This window comes from Notothenia rossii, assembly GCF_949606895.1.
Source record: "Notothenia rossii genome assembly, chromosome: 2".
Lineage (NCBI taxonomy): Eukaryota > Metazoa > Chordata > Actinopteri > Perciformes > Nototheniidae > Notothenia > Notothenia rossii.
The window spans coordinates 26187948-26204135 of record NC_136904.1 but is presented as its reverse complement, the minus strand read 5'-3'; the positions used below and the strand labels follow the sequence as shown (position 1 = coordinate 26204135).

Here is a 16188-nt window from a genome sequence, read left to right as displayed (position 1 = left end):
CTGAGGGAAATAATAACATGATGCACCCATCAGTGTGGGCCTGAGGAGCATATCCTGTTATGGTGGGTCTGGGTGAGGCCTGGTGCTGCCAGTCTGAAGCAGACCACAGCCTCCCACTCCTCACCCATCTGAATCACTGTTTACTTAGACAGGAAGGCCGTACGCTATACAACATCATCAGCTGCTGCATGTCTGCGACTCGCTTGTGGCTTTGGCAAAATGGGGTTTGTGTTTTTCCCCGACGGCCAAGTTTCTAAAAGTAGAAACAAGTAAAAAACAAATGCTTGGAGGAGTAGAGCCCAGCCTCGGAAACCACTGCTTCTCCGAGCCGTCTGAACCCTCTACGCCCCCTCCTCCTGGAAAAACAGAGCCTTATTTAATCATAGTAATGACTAATAAAGGGCAGATCCTGGGCAACATTTTACAAAGTGTGAACACACTAAGCAAAGGAAGAACTAGGAAAATGTGGTTTGTTGGGATAAAAGGCATTTTACATTTAACAAAGTTAACCTAAATAAAACTGAGTGCCCAGAGATGCGACTGAAAGAACAGGCAAAAAACTACCAGTTTTAATTCAAATTTTTGCTTTCGTAGTTTTTTTCCCACGCTAGAGACAAAAGGACCAGAAAAATAATTTATGAGGCCCTGAATATACTTTTGTTGGCTCCCACCCTTCATTCACACATTTGTATCACCTAAAATAGCTAAAACACAGAAATAAAATAACATCTGCACATTTAAGGCTGGTTTGTGGTAAATAAAAAACACTAAACATGCCATGTAAAAAAGTATGGTAATTGCAACTGTTTAGATATTACACCTGCAAATGGGCTCCTTACTTTTTACTTTTAGACACATGCAGATATTTTCCTTTTGTTTGGCTTCCCATTACACTGATCCAGTTTAAGAAAAAACAACAGGCGTTCAAAAGGCTTTTTTATATGAAGCAACTGTATTTGGACATACACATAAACAATTTCCAAACCCAGGATCAAAGTACTAAAAAACTATATTCAAAATGTGGTTTCCTCTGCACTGTCTAACATTAATCAGTGAGGAGTATTTTTGCCCCTCTCCCTGAGTTTGAACCCCTCCATGGCCACACTGTGGTGCAGTTTCCGCTCTGACAAGCACTGGGCGCGGGTAAACCGAGCCGTGTTGGTTTTGACTGAGTTTCCTGCTGTAATAGTAAGTGTAAAATTAGAGTTTTATGTGAGTAGGAGGGGGCGGGACAGACACATGGTTGTGTTGGGACAGAGAGGAATGTAACCTACTTTCTTGTCAACAAATGACTGTTTGTACGCCTTATACGTGATAATAGTGTATAAAATGTGTTTGAAAAAAGAGAGTGTTTGTTGAAAACATTGGTCTAGTGTTTACCAATCCAGTGACAATTAAAGGTTTATGCGGGTGAAGCTGAGCCTGAATTGGAAACCGTCTATTGCAAGACTCTGTAAACCAACATCAGTCCATAGCTCCATTCTACCAGTGTTTTTAAATGCAGGCAATATATACAATATATTCACCTGGCATCTAAGCTATTCAGGTACAATATGAAGTAATAAAGAAACACAACAGTATGAGGTTTGAGTACAACATTTATCTTTCATTAATATATAAGTTTACACATTGAACTCACAACAGATCTTCCTCTCAATGTGTATGTTTGCTTATCAATAATTCTAGCTTTTACACAAATGTTCAAGTGAAATATCCTGCACAGACTCACTGGAGCAGGTTTGCCTATCATAGCTTCAAATATGTGAAAATTATACTGGTCTCTGTTGACACCTAGTGGACTAAGATATTAAACACAAGTCAAAAGTAAATCTACGCACATGTGGTCCTGAAAACAAGTGTTTACAGTAGAGCAGCAACAATTAGTCGACTAATCAATTAGTTGATCAACAAAAAAACTCGAACCATTTGGATAAATATCAAGTAATTGACATTTGTATATATTAAATTGATTTTTAATGCAAAATTGCCTTTTTCCTGTTTTATTTCATACTAATTTGTATTGTACACATGGCCCTAAAAAGGGACCTTTTCTTCAGAGCTGTAATGATTAGTTGATTGACCGGAAAAAATGGCTAACTATTTTTGATTGTTGATGAATTTGTAAAAGTATATTTTCATGCATAAATTGCAGATATTGCTGTTTTCTGCCTCTCAGCTCCAATGGAGATGTCTTGCTCTCTCTGTTGTTGTTTTTTGTATCTTATTAAACTGAATATGTTAGGGTGTACACAATAACTAATTTAAAGATCACCTTGCACTTTTAGAAACTTGGAATGGCGTTCTTACTGTTTTGAAGACCAAACCAAACAATCATGCAAATCTGCAAATTCAATAATTGAATTGTAAGTTGCAGCCCTATTTCACACCATGCAGTAGACATAAAGAAGTGAGACTCTAAAACACGCACTTGAGAACCAATTTGGCATTATAAAATGTGTGCATCAATGAAAAATACCACTACAGCGGTACTCACCCTCTCACACATACTGAAGTGCACAGCTTAAGCATACTAAAAACAGGTAATAAAAAAATAAAATGAAATGCACTTTCAGACCAGTTTGTGTTATTTTATTATGAATTGTATAAACAGTGGAGTTCCAGGTGCGGGTAGTGCATAGAAGCCTTTCTGAGAGGTCTAAAAAATCAAATATAATTAACAAATAACACATTAGTATATTAATTAACAGCTGCTGTGTGTGGCGGGGGCAAAGTTTTGTACATATGTTCACAAATTCATCATCTGGATCCCAGAAATACAGTCAGTTATGTTTAGTGCAGAATGCAGATCTATCCAAACAACATACTTGTTTCATAACATTCAACACTAACAGGGCATGTAACAACTTATATTAACACTTAATCTTTAACAAAAGACAGCAACCACATTGATTCTCCTCCTGGCAATTGTCTGACGGCGGCTTAAGTGTCTTTGAGCGATTTGTTGCACTCTCGGGGAAGTGCTCCAGTTTTTGTGTCACCAGAGGTTGATAGTGAGAAGTAACAGCATTGGATGATTCAGTCCAGGTCTTTGGTTTGTGGTGATATTGGCAATGTTCAACATAAAAGACCATACCATGCTTATTGCATTTTTTAGCCTATTTACCGTGTACTGTCTATGTGAACCATATCCCAAAGCATATCACTCTACTCTTATTTGTGTTAAAGATTTTGGAATAGATTGTTCTCAATGAATTTACAAATACTTTTTTTTAGACTTTCCCATTCAAAATCAAAATTTTCTAATTCAGTGCAGGTATAAAGAAGGGTGTTTCATAAAAAATAATGTTTCTATTGAAAGCAATATATCTGCCCCATTTCAAACCAAATTTATTTTTCTTTTTTTTCGAGAAGCTGTCCACCAAAAGTATTTTTGCAGCAAAAAGGTAGTACACCTGGGCGTTATTTCTATCACAACAAAACCAATGGAGTTTGACCTGCTGAGAATTCAATGTTTGAGAGGCAATAAAGCTATAAAAAAAATGCTGTTGTACTTTGAAGTAATTCAGAGCAAACATGTCACATGAGTGACCTCTGTCAACTGCATAAACATGTAACAATAATGTAGGTATAATAGATCACATGTATTGAGCATGTTTTAAGTAGATAAGTACCAAAATGAGTGGATGGCAGTCAAACAGATTCTGAAACATAAAAATTATGAGGGGTCAGTCCTACAGATGTAAAATGGATATGTGATCAGGATGTTCCTGGTTGAAAACTAAACTGTGTCTAATCTCTCCTCTCCCTCCCTTTATCCAGTAAAATAAAGGCCCAAAAGCTCAGACATTATCATTTTTTAAAAGTCTAAAATACTTTTGCTTTGGAAAATGTTCAGCAGTAGTCATGTGTAGTATAGTTGATATGTAATAAATAGGCGAAGGCATGCAAAAGCACCTGTACATTCATTCAGCAGACATACTCGGGGATCCTAAGATCTTTTCGCAGGTTTGGCAACAAGCCGCCTTTCTCTCTCGAGCTCCTTCTCACGCTGCTGCTCCTTCTCCAGTGCCTCGTTCTGCTTCTGCTGCTGCAGCTTCAAGGCTCTTTTCTGAGAGAAGACACAAATTAACATTCAAACAGTGTGTGAACCGTTTATTTGCATTAATACACACATTTGTTATGCCATTTTTTAACATCGCATCACCCATTTCCCAGTAATACATTCAAAGAAAAGGTACCTTTAGTTTAGTTGTTTTTTCGTGGAGTATGATCATCTCTTTCCTTATGTTCACCAGTTTATTGTGGTAAACCTTTGCCTCTGTAAACTAAATACAACAAACTGGATTAGAAAGCATTCCCATTGGTAAGTAAAGAAAACAGACAATGATAAGTGTGAAATATGAGATTATAATTCAGTCCCAACATACCAGTGAATTGAGGTCCAGTAAGGCATTACAATCTCGGAATTTGGTGACTTCTTGGTCCAGTGTGTCTAACAATATCACCTGATTTTGTCTGGTCAGGATACAAATGGAGAGAAAGAAGTAAAGTCAAGAGGCCTTTTTTCAACAAAACATTTCTTAAATTGAAAGGACATCTTCTAAATATTCATAACTTCCATCAGAGTAAATATGTAGAGAATATTTACATGCGCTAATTATTCAGATACATTCCTGGATGTTTAGAAGTGTTGCACAGATTGTTCATGTTTGTGAAAGACAGTTCAGGTTGTTTTGGATGACTTTGTTCTTTACAAGTGAACCAGCATGTTCATAGTGAAATGAACGGTAAACTCAGCACTACCAGCATTAAAGCAACAGGACAACCCATCCATCCAGTTCTGCCTGAAGCATGTTGACCTGTGCCACAGAGTCGTTTACTGTAAACTGGTTTCTGTCATTATAGGAATCACATACTGACAGTCACCTGTTGGCTGTTTTATGTACTCAGTAATTGCTGAGTTTCGTCCTTTATGATCTCTTTAACTCTGGGATAGATGGGACCATCCTTAATATTGAAGGACAAATCAAAAGCAATAAACAAGCAAGTTTTTTATTATTTCTTATTTACATTGAAAATAAATGTTTTATTTATTCAAGCACGTACTAACCAAGTGAATTAACTAAACAACAAAACCTGTTTGGGATAACATATCCCTGAAGTCCCTGATTGTAATCTTTAGTTGGAAGAAAAACATTATAAACTTTCTCCACCATGGGATGTATTAATATGTCTCTAATCTTGCCACTTTTAAAGTTGTATCCACAAGTAGCTTGAATAAGGCTGTGCTTATTAAAACCATTGTGGTGAGATAATACTGGTGAAATGTGTATTTATTAGGGATGGCCGTACCTAAAACCAAACAAGCAAAATACTCACGTGAGCTCTTGCAGGGCTCGTTTAGAGTTCTGTAGATCTGGTAGGTAGTGAGAGAGTAATCCCTCTGTGAGTTTGTCCACAGCTATCTTATCCACAAACACGTTCTCTACAGGCGCCATGCTCTCCAAACAGTCCAACTGGAGCTCTGTCACATGTTGAGGAAATCATGTATTTAGTATTGTGTCACACAGTGTTGGAGCTATATATTATGTCTGTTATATATATTTTTGTTTTGTTTTGTTTATAGTAAATGTATTATTATTTATGTGTTATAAAGTTTGATAAAGTTGCTTTCATTTGAAGGCACCTTTGGACACTGGGTGATTTGGGCACCTGGTGTAGTTGTATATAATGGGAGACAGGCGGTGGTGGGATAAGCGTACCAGTAAGCATATCGTTTTTTACCAGGGTGAAACAAGCATGCAATAGGAAAATCACAGCACGTATTGGAAACGTTGTACTTTTGGATGAAGAAATAAATGTACGAAACTACCATCATGGATAATTTCGGCGTACGATTCGCTATCTGCTCCCTCAGCTGCAGTTCTACAGTTTTTAATCCTTCTAGGTGGTCTCAGTACTGAAGACATTGCACAGTCCACCCCATATTCATTTATTTTCCACCAAAATAAAACAGTGCAAGTATAACAACTTTGCAATAAAATGTGCATGCTATTTATTCATGAACATACTAATTTGCTGAAAATTGGACAATGTTGAAATGGATATGGTTAAAATGACACAGATACCCATGTTCATGACTATTCATGTCCTCTTACACCTCAATATATAATAACAGAGACGGTAGTGTTGGGGTTAAGTAACTGTGCAATGACAGTACAACACTCATTTTAACTTGTTTCGCAAGGTCCAACTTGAAAGAGATATAATTGTCTGAAGTATAAGAAAACAGTCATACACACAAACTTAAGGGCCTGGTTTTAATCAGTATGACATCAGTTGGCAATGATCCGCAGATGGTTTTAAAATTGACCAGGGAAAATGTACTTTGAACATTTACTTAAGGAGAAAATGTTGCAAAGAATGTAAAACCCTCTATGTCAAAATATATTGAGCTGGGGAACAACACTGTCGTATAGATATGTAATAAGGATGCATGAAAGGCACAAACTGACAGCTATCTGTCACAATCTATACAGAAATTCATGCCAGACAAGTCAAGACGGCAGAGGCCAGGCCAGATCACACACACACACACACACACACACACACACACACACACACACACACACACACACACACACACACACACACACACACACACACACACACACACACACACACACACACACACACACACACACACACACACACACCTTCAATGTGTGGAGGTCCTTCATCTTCCATCTCCTCTACCTCCATATGCAACGACTCTGTTGACCCAGGCTGCTTCAGAACTTGAAAAAGAGGCATCAATAAATCAGTCACATTTTGTCGGCTGTAAATGATCAGTTAGCTTATCAGAACATCTGACCATAGAGGAAGTAAATTAGCTAGCATGCTGAGCAGCTTCATAACGTGACACATCAGCAACTACACAACCTCTAACAGTCACAACATAGTCTTACCTGATTGCTTTTCTATTTAACAGTAACTTTGTGTAATGGGTTCCGTTTTTTCGCACACAAGAAAGAGAAACAACAGCAGAGATGTTTGGATGTGCGTCTGGAAAAAACGTCATGTGACTCGTGCGTCATCACGTGACAGTGGGCGAAACCAAACTTGTTAATGCAGACGGGGAGGTGAGAGCAACGACTGATGTTGACACCAGTCTAATGACAGTTTTCAATTTAAAGACGAATCGATACTTGACAACCATAAAGGATATATATTAGGTAAACCGGCTTGTATTTCGACTACATTACATGTCTCTGTGTGGCTAACTATCACGACAAGACAGCTAACGTTTACTAGCTAGCTTGTTACTCTTTAGCTTATGCTATATATATTTTTAAAAGATGACTCAAAGTTAACCAGCACAACTTCTACAATGATAATCTGAAAGGATCTGGAGTGAATTGCGTTGTCGTTGAGTTGTCGTAAATGTCGTTGTCGTTTAATTTATTGTGTCTCCTCTAGGTACTCAACCGGAGTAGAAATGCAAGACTTGAACCTACAACAATGGAACTGATTCCATAGAGAGGCCTGGATAAACCTCAGTGTTAGCAAAGATGTCTGGAGGCAGGCTCTTCAGCAAGGTGCGATCCGTCTTCAGGAGGGAGAGGAACGACTGGGACCTGAGCGACACCGAGCCTTTCGACTTCTCCAACGAGCTAGGGGACGACGAGACGCCCAAATTCAACAAGCTCAAGGTGGTGGTCTCCGGGGAGATGTCGGACTACTCCTCCGGGGCTAACTCCAACGGGGTGGCGGTGAACACGCTGGTGGTGTCGGCGGATGATGATGACTCCCTGCTGGACTCTTCCTCCAGCCTGGGCAGCCCGGGGCTCAACATGGACCCCTGCGAGAACTGCACCAAGAAGAGGGACAGCATCAAACACAAGAAAGTGATGAAGAGGCTGGTCATGGCAGCTTTGCTCTATTTCCTCTTCATGACAGGGGAAATTGTCGGTAAGATGTGCAGAGTGAACCTCACACTACATACAGCTCTGGATAAATGAAGAGACCACTGCAGCAATGTCAGTTTCTGTGGTTTTACTATTTATAGGTATGTGTTTGAGTAAAATTAACATTTGTTATTATATTCTTCAAACTACTGACAACCTCTCTCTGTGTTGGAATTCAACAGACACTGGAATAGAATGGCTGTCATACATGTAGAGATTGAGATTTAAGAAAAATGTGGAGTAGTCTCTTAATTTTTTTCAGAGCTGTATTTCTTTTTAAATACTGCTAGATAATCCAGTAAGCGTTATGACAAAAGAGATAGAATACAAACTGGCTCTGAAGATGATAGTAATAATAATAACAATATATAATAATGACCACACATTTGTTCATACCTTATAAAGTGATTTTGTGTAAAAAAACAACAACACAAAACAACAAGTGAAAGACAAACTATACTAAGAGATACCAACAAAGCTAAAGACATGTAAAAAGGAACAAAACTGTCATTGAGACACTACAAAAGTTGCACGGTGTAGGAGTTACAACCTAAGGCACCTTCTCCTTTTGTCTTGAGCCCGGGGATAACCAACAAACCCCGATCAGACCTGATGTAGGTCCGCTGTGCTCTTTAAACAGGCAAGGCTCTAAACTAAAAATATTTGGTGGAAAGCCAGTGGAAAGAAATCTTAATGGGAGTCACATGAGACCATTTCGAGCACTTGGTCAAATGCTTGCAGCAGTTTTTGGACCACTTTTACTGAAGTCTTGCTAAGGCAGGTGAAAGGGAATAAAACATAGAAATAGAAGTTGTTTTACATCCATGGCTGCAGGAGATAAGCGAGAGGAAATAAACCCATTAAACCTTTTCAAATCAGCTGGAGACACAGCGGGCCTGAGTTCAGCAATGTGTTTGTTTGGATATGGCTTTTCAGATATACACAACCGATGGCAGTATCTTACAATGAGCAAACAGAAATACATATTCATTGTTCAGTCAATTAGGTGGAGAAAATGAACTCTACTACCCTCTGTAAAGCAGGTTTAGTAGGCTACCTCGCCTGAAACAGAACGCCTTTTTTACATTTTAAATAAGTTTCAACTGTCTTAAATGCACTTTTCTTTTTCTTTGAGCACCACAAATCTTTAACTTCCATTTATTATAGTGGAAGGAGACATTTTTTATACTTCTATGCCTAAACATGGGGGTACCATCAAACATGCTTTGTGCTGAAATATCTCCAGAAGAAAAACAGGTTTTTATTTGACACTTATTTAGCTGAAAAGGTGAGGATGATAGATACAATCACACACTTATGCCTCAGGATTCATCGTGTGTTAATCTTCACCTTTCTGACGCAGTTAACAAAGATGACGATTGAATCAGAGAATGAGCAGGTTAGGGTATTTCCAAATCCATCCACTGTTCCTCCCAGCTCTACATCAGTATCAATGTTTGTGCATTTCCTCTCCCTAAGGTGCTATCGGCTGGAGGACTCTGTGATTGATTATATGTCCTAGCATCATTTCCGCCTCTGGTGCAACAACTCTGAAAGCTTGTTCTGCTGACTTTTTTGTGCTGAATTATCTACCCAAGTCTTGTTTTTATATTATTATTAATACATGTTGTGGTTCAACAAATATATGAGAGATACAATAAGTGTGTCAACTAATGGGTTAATCAATATTATATACAGAAAAAGTAACTCTTGTCTGTTTCGATAATCGGCTAATATTAGTGATTTTTCATGTCCTGCTTTTCTCTGTTTTGATCTGAATATATTTGGCTTTTGGACTGACGGAACAAGACATTTAAAGACATCATCATGAAAACCAAGAAACTGTAATAAACTTTTCTGACATTTTATAAAAGATTAAATGATGAATCTAGGAAAAAAATCTGCTGATTAATAATAATGACTTACATACAAACATACAAATCAATGAGTGTTACATACTGGCTATTTTAAAAGCTATTGGGTCACGCTAGATTTGTTGTTTTCTTTATGAATCTATTTCTCTATTTAAAAACTGGGACAGTGGAGCATTCTTTTGATACATTTAGCTGATAGCAGTTGACAGTTCATCAGGGTCACAGTCAGATTGAATTCTGCAGGAATTAGATCGTATACTATTTTGTCACTTTTAATAAAATAAATGATTATCTGCCAATTAAATCACGTCACATCATACCTAGAATGTAACCACATACTATGCTGTGGGTGTATATCTGCTAGGGATACCAGCGATTATTCGATTTTTCGAATATTCGTTACAGTCTCCATAATCGAAAATTGTTTTTGAAAATTCGATTTTATTTATATATATTTTTATTATTATTTATGTTTTTCTTTTTTTTCCTGGCTTAGTTTCAACCAAAATATAGACTAATGCTAATAATAGTAATAGTATTAATAATTGTAAATGGCCATTGGTCACATCACCAGTTTGTTTTACTGTAAACTTGGAGGAAGTCGATTAATATTCGCCAGGGCTGTCCGATTTTCGAATTTGATCATGGTCAGTTTCTGGCATCCCTAATATCTGCAAGGTGCCAACACTTGTATCTTAAAATCTGTGCATGCACAAATATTTAAGATAAATCTTTGCAGATATCCTTTTAAAATCTCTTTGTCTTGGCTTTCAGGTGGTTACTTTTCCAACAGCTTAGCCATCATGACTGACGCTGTGCACATGCTAACAGACGTGGTGGGCATTCTGTTTTCTCTGCTGGCCCTCTGGCTCTCCACCAAACCGCCCACGAGTAGATTTACTTTCGGCCTGCATCGTCTCGGTGAGTTTATGATCTCAGAAGCATTCTCACTTCCTCTGTGCACTTCCTCTCTCATATCACCCCTTCTGTGTGTTAGAAATAGTTAAGTCTCTATCATCGTCAGCTTTATTTAAAGAGACTCTTGGTCCATTTAAAAAAAACAAAAAAAAAACATAGAACACTCAAATATAAATGAAAAAGGCAGTTATACCAATGTTTCTGGTATCTACAGCACTAAGACAGCACTGAGACACGGATTTGAAAGCAGCATAATGACAGGGTTATGAGAAACATTCAATCGACAGATGAATTTGTACATCTATAACTCAACTGAAGAAGAAAGTGCTTCACATCCTCTCTCTACACGTCAGAGGGGAGTTTACATCTGTACTCAAAAGCTTCTGAGGTTGTTTACCATCAGGGTTTTCAATGTGAGTGGTTTTGTGCTTTGCAAATTGTTGTAATCTTAATCTCTGATATGTAGAATACCATGACTATTGTTTTTTTTATTAAGGACTAAATTGATACAAAAAGGGTATCTCTGTGTTTAGGAGTGGAAAGAATTCTCGGTAGATCAGAAAACATTATTGTCCAATCAAGTAGAATTTGACAGTCACAGATGAAAGACACAATGTCGTCTATTCTAAAATGAAGAACAGGACAGGGTTCTAGCTGGATCCTTGTAGGAGGCATTACTAAACGTGTATTTGATAGGAGACAGCATGTGAAATACAGTTGAGACAGTTATTGGTGAAGGCTAAACATAAATCATTTCTAGTATAAACAAATTGGACCTTTCAAATATAAAAAATGTTGGTACTGTATCTTAGTTTTTTGGTATAAACATGCTCTGTATCTACAACTGACCATTATTCTCCGTCCCCAGAGGTTGTATCAGCAGTCCTCAGTGTAGTGCTCATCTACATCCTGACAGCCATACTGCTCTACGAGGCCGTTCAGAGGACGATACACCAAGAGTTCGACATAGATGGGGATGTCATGCTCATCACTGCAGCTGTGGGCGTGGCTGTCAACCTCATGTAAGTAAAAAGTCACTTTTAAAGAGTGCACAATATGACAACGCTGTAATCGTGCCTATGAGTGTCAGCTTAAGATTGGTCCTAAGTCCTGTCCTGTCATCACCTCTCCAGTTGATGATTCTCAGTGTTTAATGTTTGACCATATTTGGAAGGTGAATGATTAAACTCATTGACAGCATTGTCTTAGTTAAAAACACAACATACGTGTAACTCCAATGCCTTAAAAAAAAACGCCCTCTTTCTTTCTTTTGTTTTCTTCTGTGTCTTACAGAATGGGTTTCTTGTTAAACCAAGGTGGCCACGGTCACTCTCACGGCCACGGTCACTCACATGGCCATGGTCACTCTCACGGCTCTGCAGCCGCCTCACAGTCAGGGGGGTCGGGGGGGCAGAGGCAGCAGGGCAGCCTGGCTGTCAGAGCGGCCTTCATCCACGCTCTGGGAGATCTGGTCCAGAGCATCGGGGTGCTCATAGCGGCCTACATCGTCCGCTTCAAGGTACCCATCCATCCACTCATCCATCCATTTGACCATTTGACCATGTATTTACCTTGTAGAACCATTGTAAAACAAGATGGTATTGTACCAACAAAGTAATTCTGTTACTTTTTGAAAATAAAACTGGTAATTAAGTGTTGACACCTATTTAACAGAGAACTCCCAAGGCAGTGTGAACCATACAGCTTTAAACCCATTATGTTGTTAAAACCAAGTGTTAGTTGTAAACGTATAAAAGCATTTAATTAAACGAAAATATATAAATTATTTCATACAAATTCACTAATTGTAAACTAATTGATGGTCTTTCGATTTAAATTGATATTAAATACAGGGATGGCTAAGCATGCATTCATATGAAACTTTGATTTTAATCGATCCGATGTAACTCTCTGACTTCACAGCCGGACTTTAAGTTGGCAGACCCCATCTGCACCTACATCTTCTCCATCCTGGTACTCGTCACCACGTTCCGCATCATACGAGACACAATAGTCATCGTGCTGGAGGGTGCGTCTCTGGCCGTGGTCCTGCAGTGCCTTCAGAGGATGTTGAGTATTTAAAGTGGCGTAGGTGCATTAAGGAGTTTATTTCATCCTCAGGTGTTCCCAGGCATCTGGACACTCTGAGAATCAAAGAAGACCTCCTGAAGCTGGAGGACGTCCAATCAGTGGATGAGCTGAACGTCTGGGCGCTGACCACGGACAAGACTGCAGCTATAGTGCATCTGCAGCTGGGTGAGTAGATACATACCCTCAGTACAGACAAGAAGAAAGAAGGTTGAAAGGATCACGTTTCTAAATATATAGAACTATTATGTGGATCATAAGTATTTTATATCCATTTCTTCTTTAGTTTTCACTCAAAAAAGGTTGTTTTGGGATTTATTATGACTCATTTATTAACAAGCTTCATAACACATTTCTTACATTGTAGGTTTTTTAAGGTATATGTCCATATGCAAGGGGCTTCAGAACATATTAAATATGTATGTTTCAGCATCAATACAGATACTTTTTAACAGAAACTCATCAACTATCAAAATACTTGCAGATACACTTTCTTCTTTCAGCTCTAATAAAGTGAACAGATAACACACGTACATATTTTATCAACCAAGTCAAGACTAGAAATACTACTGCAGTGAAGGCATCTTGAAGTCTTTCTGCTTATGTTTCTGATGGCTTGTCAGTGATCATGAAGAGCTACTTTTGGCTTGACCACTTTGATTTAGGTTGTTTTCGGTGTTGCTTTGGCAATCTGTTCAATGTCAGTGACCTGTAAGAGTAAATATATTCTTTTTGCATTTGGCTTCAGATCTTGTTTTAAAGTAAAAGTAAGATCAAAGTGTGGATTATGTGCTGAGACTTGTTCCTGTGTTTATTTCTCACAGGACTTTAGTTCTCATTTCATCACAGTTGTTTCACAAGAAACTTAACTGCAAGTTCTTCCCTTGGCTTTCAGATTGCATCCGTATTTGTTTGAATACGATTGTCCTTGTTTTGATCCAGTTTGAATTCAAGCTGTTGTATCACAAAATGTAAAAATGGGTGATAAACTTTGAGTGACATTGTGAAAACGTACAATATAGAAGGTGTTATTTCTTGAGAGAGCTGTTTAACCTTTTCCAGAGCAGTTCAACACATGCAGCACATCTGGCAGAGCTTACATTGAGAGTATGTCTGATAAGAATGACTGCTCTAGTCCATGAAAGAGTTTGAACACTACTATAAGGTACTCTGAAAAGTGTCCCATCGCACATACTCAAAAAGGGGGTAATACACATAACATGTGATTTCTTTCTAGGTTTTGAGTGTGCTTTTCATGGACACAACTGCACATTCTTATAAAACATGGATTTTATTTTGTGACATTTAATATGCAGAGACGTTTTTCAGTGCTAGTATTGTGTTATTTTTTGTTGATAGAAATTGATCAAGGTTTCTTTTTGTAAACTAACTGGTAGAAACTGGAAGGTACTAACACAACCGTCATATAGTTATTGAATTAGTATGTGGGTATACATTTTGATTGCACAGGTTTTACTCATGACTTTAATACAACTTTAACGATGGTTCAGTTCATAAACATGAGTCCCAGTGGGCCTGCATCAGGGCCCTGACACTGGCTGGGGCCCTGGTGTGCAGTAATTACCTGTGTTTTCCTGCTATGACATGTGAAATGATCTGTTGGGACATATTCTGTTTGGACATGCTGTAACTTGTTTAATTTAATTTCAAATGCATAAACACCACATCCCCTGTTGGACCCACACACACATATAACAACAAAGACTAGACTATAACGCCTATTTATACACCGTCAATAACTGTGCAATATACTGTATACTTCAACTTTTAATACTTCCACCTGGCTGCTATATCTCAACTTGAACTGGTACGGGAGGTGTGTTTTGTAAATTGTGACATTTCTACTTTTTTTTATGCGTGCTTCTTAATAATATAATTAATAATTAAGCTATCTTTGGCTCTTTACTTGCTGTAACAAATGTACATTTCCCATCTGTGGGATGAATACAAGTATTCTGACTCTGATGTTTGTGTTCACAGCGCCCTCTAGTGCCAGCAACTGGGAGGACGTGCAGGCGAAGGCGCGCCACCTGCTGCTCCACACCTACGGCCTGGGCAGGTGCACGGTGCAGGTGCAGACACACAGGCTGAGGCCTGTGCGCACCTGCACACACTGCCTGCAGTCCAGTGCCTAGGGAAAGAGACTCTTCTGAACAGTGACTTCCACGGAGCACTTCAAGACACAGGACAGCCGAGACAGAAGGCCTGCTGTGAGGGAGACACAGTAAACGGTATGTACATGCAAACAGAAAAAGACTGGTGCCAAAGGAAAGCAAGCGCACATTTCCAATAGTTGGATCACTTCAGCCGCCGGGGACCTCGCACAGCTTTGAGAGCTTGGATGCTTTCAGAAAAATTAATGCCCTTAATTCACCATTGAAGCCTATTTCAACTTTTTTGTATTTTATTGTTTGATTTGTCACTGATGTTTTAGCATCAGATTTGTTTCTAGGTGTGAGGACTTGATTTTATTTGTTTACTGAGGATGTCTGCAAATGAAAAGGTACCTTATTTTCTGTTCATTTGGAAAAACAACTTGTATCATTGTGTCCCTTAGGCAGACATCACATCAACGTATCAACCTTAGAAATGATCAAAGCAGTCTGATCAACACTTAAAAACCGACATTTTATTTTAGCATGGCTCTTAGCTAAATTTAGGCGACCACGCAACTGACAATCAAAGAGTGACTGACTTTGTAAAATGGTTAATGCTACAGTGTTATGGTTTCAGCCTCAATTCCTTAACTCATTTTCTTCGTATTCCCTAAACTGACAGTATACTAATGCAGACAGGTTTGTGAACCAGTATTTCTGATTGGCTGTTTTTTCAGTTTTCACCCGCTGATAATATTTATAGTGTTTCCAGTATTGAGAGACTGTCTGGGTTTTTTTGTAAACCTTTTCCTATTCTCTAAAATGAATCATCGACGGAAGTCAGGAACTGCATCACCCTTTGTTTCTAATAAAGTATTTCATCTTCTGCTTGCCTCTCAGTGCCTTTTTTTTTCTAACAACACATCTAAGAAAATGGAAAGGCATTTTTGGCACAATTTATCAACTTATTTTAACAATCCACAAAAAATACTTTGACTCAAATCTTGATAGTTTTCCAATTCAATCAAATAAGTACTTATAAATATTATTTTGAATTAAGAAACAAACTTAATTTAAACATTGGAAAGACATCCAAGATTGGTAATTGAGATTCAGCTGACTGCGTACCACAGTGTGCAGGATATGTTGCTGTCACTTTTGAACACTAGGTGGTGTGCTTCTACCATCAACCCACAACATTGAGACATTCTGGATATTTGATAAGATAACAAGCATACACATTAAACTCTATTTAACCCCTTA

The 16188-nt window shown here is 38.3% G+C and overlaps 2 protein-coding genes across 2 annotated transcripts; one reads left to right on the top strand and one right to left on the bottom strand.

Annotated features, from left to right (window-relative positions):
- Positions 1-2574: 2574 nt before the first annotated feature.
- On the bottom strand, positions 2575-7066 carry bloc1s6 (biogenesis of lysosomal organelles complex-1, subunit 6, pallidin). Its single transcript, XM_079663134.1, has 6 exons — positions 6930-7066; positions 6678-6758; positions 5341-5485; positions 4389-4476; positions 4200-4286; positions 2575-4069 (listed from the first exon to the last, which is right to left on the bottom strand). The coding sequence occupies exons 2-6, from the start codon at positions 6721-6723 to the stop codon at positions 3950-3952; spliced, it is 486 nt and encodes a 161-aa protein (XP_079519260.1). The 5' UTR covers positions 6724-6758; positions 6930-7066; the 3' UTR covers positions 2575-3949.
- slc30a4 (solute carrier family 30 member 4) lies at positions 7062-15811 on the top strand. The gene is made up of 8 exons (XM_079663133.1): positions 7062-7196; positions 7441-7932; positions 10577-10723; positions 11589-11742; positions 12014-12239; positions 12644-12749; positions 12842-12976; positions 14810-15811. The coding sequence occupies exons 2-8, from the start codon at positions 7533-7535 to the stop codon at positions 14962-14964; spliced, it is 1323 nt and encodes a 440-aa protein (XP_079519259.1). The 5' UTR covers positions 7062-7196; positions 7441-7532; the 3' UTR covers positions 14965-15811.
- Positions 15812-16188: the final 377 nt, after the last annotated feature.

What these genes read in the sequence shown, in the direction of transcription:
- bloc1s6 (XM_079663134.1), bottom strand. Translation starts at nt 6,723, where the DNA reads ATGGAGGTAGAGGAGATGGAAGATGAAGGACCTCCACACATTGAAG. An exon ending in TACTGGACCTCAATTCACTG is followed by an intron (nt 4,287 to 4,388) that starts GTATGTTGGGAC and finishes TGTTGTATTTAG; the next exon opens with TTTACAGAGGCAAAGGTTTA. An exon ending in AAAAAACAACTAAACTAAAG is followed by an intron (nt 4,070 to 4,199) that starts GTACCTTTTCTT and finishes GTCTTCTCTCAG; the next exon opens with AAAAGAGCCTTGAAGCTGCA.
- slc30a4 (XM_079663133.1), top strand. Translation starts at nt 7,533, where the DNA reads ATGTCTGGAGGCAGGCTCTTCAGCAAGGTGCGATCCGTCTTCAGGAGG. An exon ending in CATGACAGGGGAAATTGTCG is followed by an intron (nt 7,933 to 10,576) that starts GTAAGATGTGCA and finishes CTTGGCTTTCAG; the next exon opens with GTGGTTACTTTTCCAACAGC. An exon ending in TTTCGGCCTGCATCGTCTCG is followed by an intron (nt 10,724 to 11,588) that starts GTGAGTTTATGA and finishes CTCCGTCCCCAG; the next exon opens with AGGTTGTATCAGCAGTCCTC.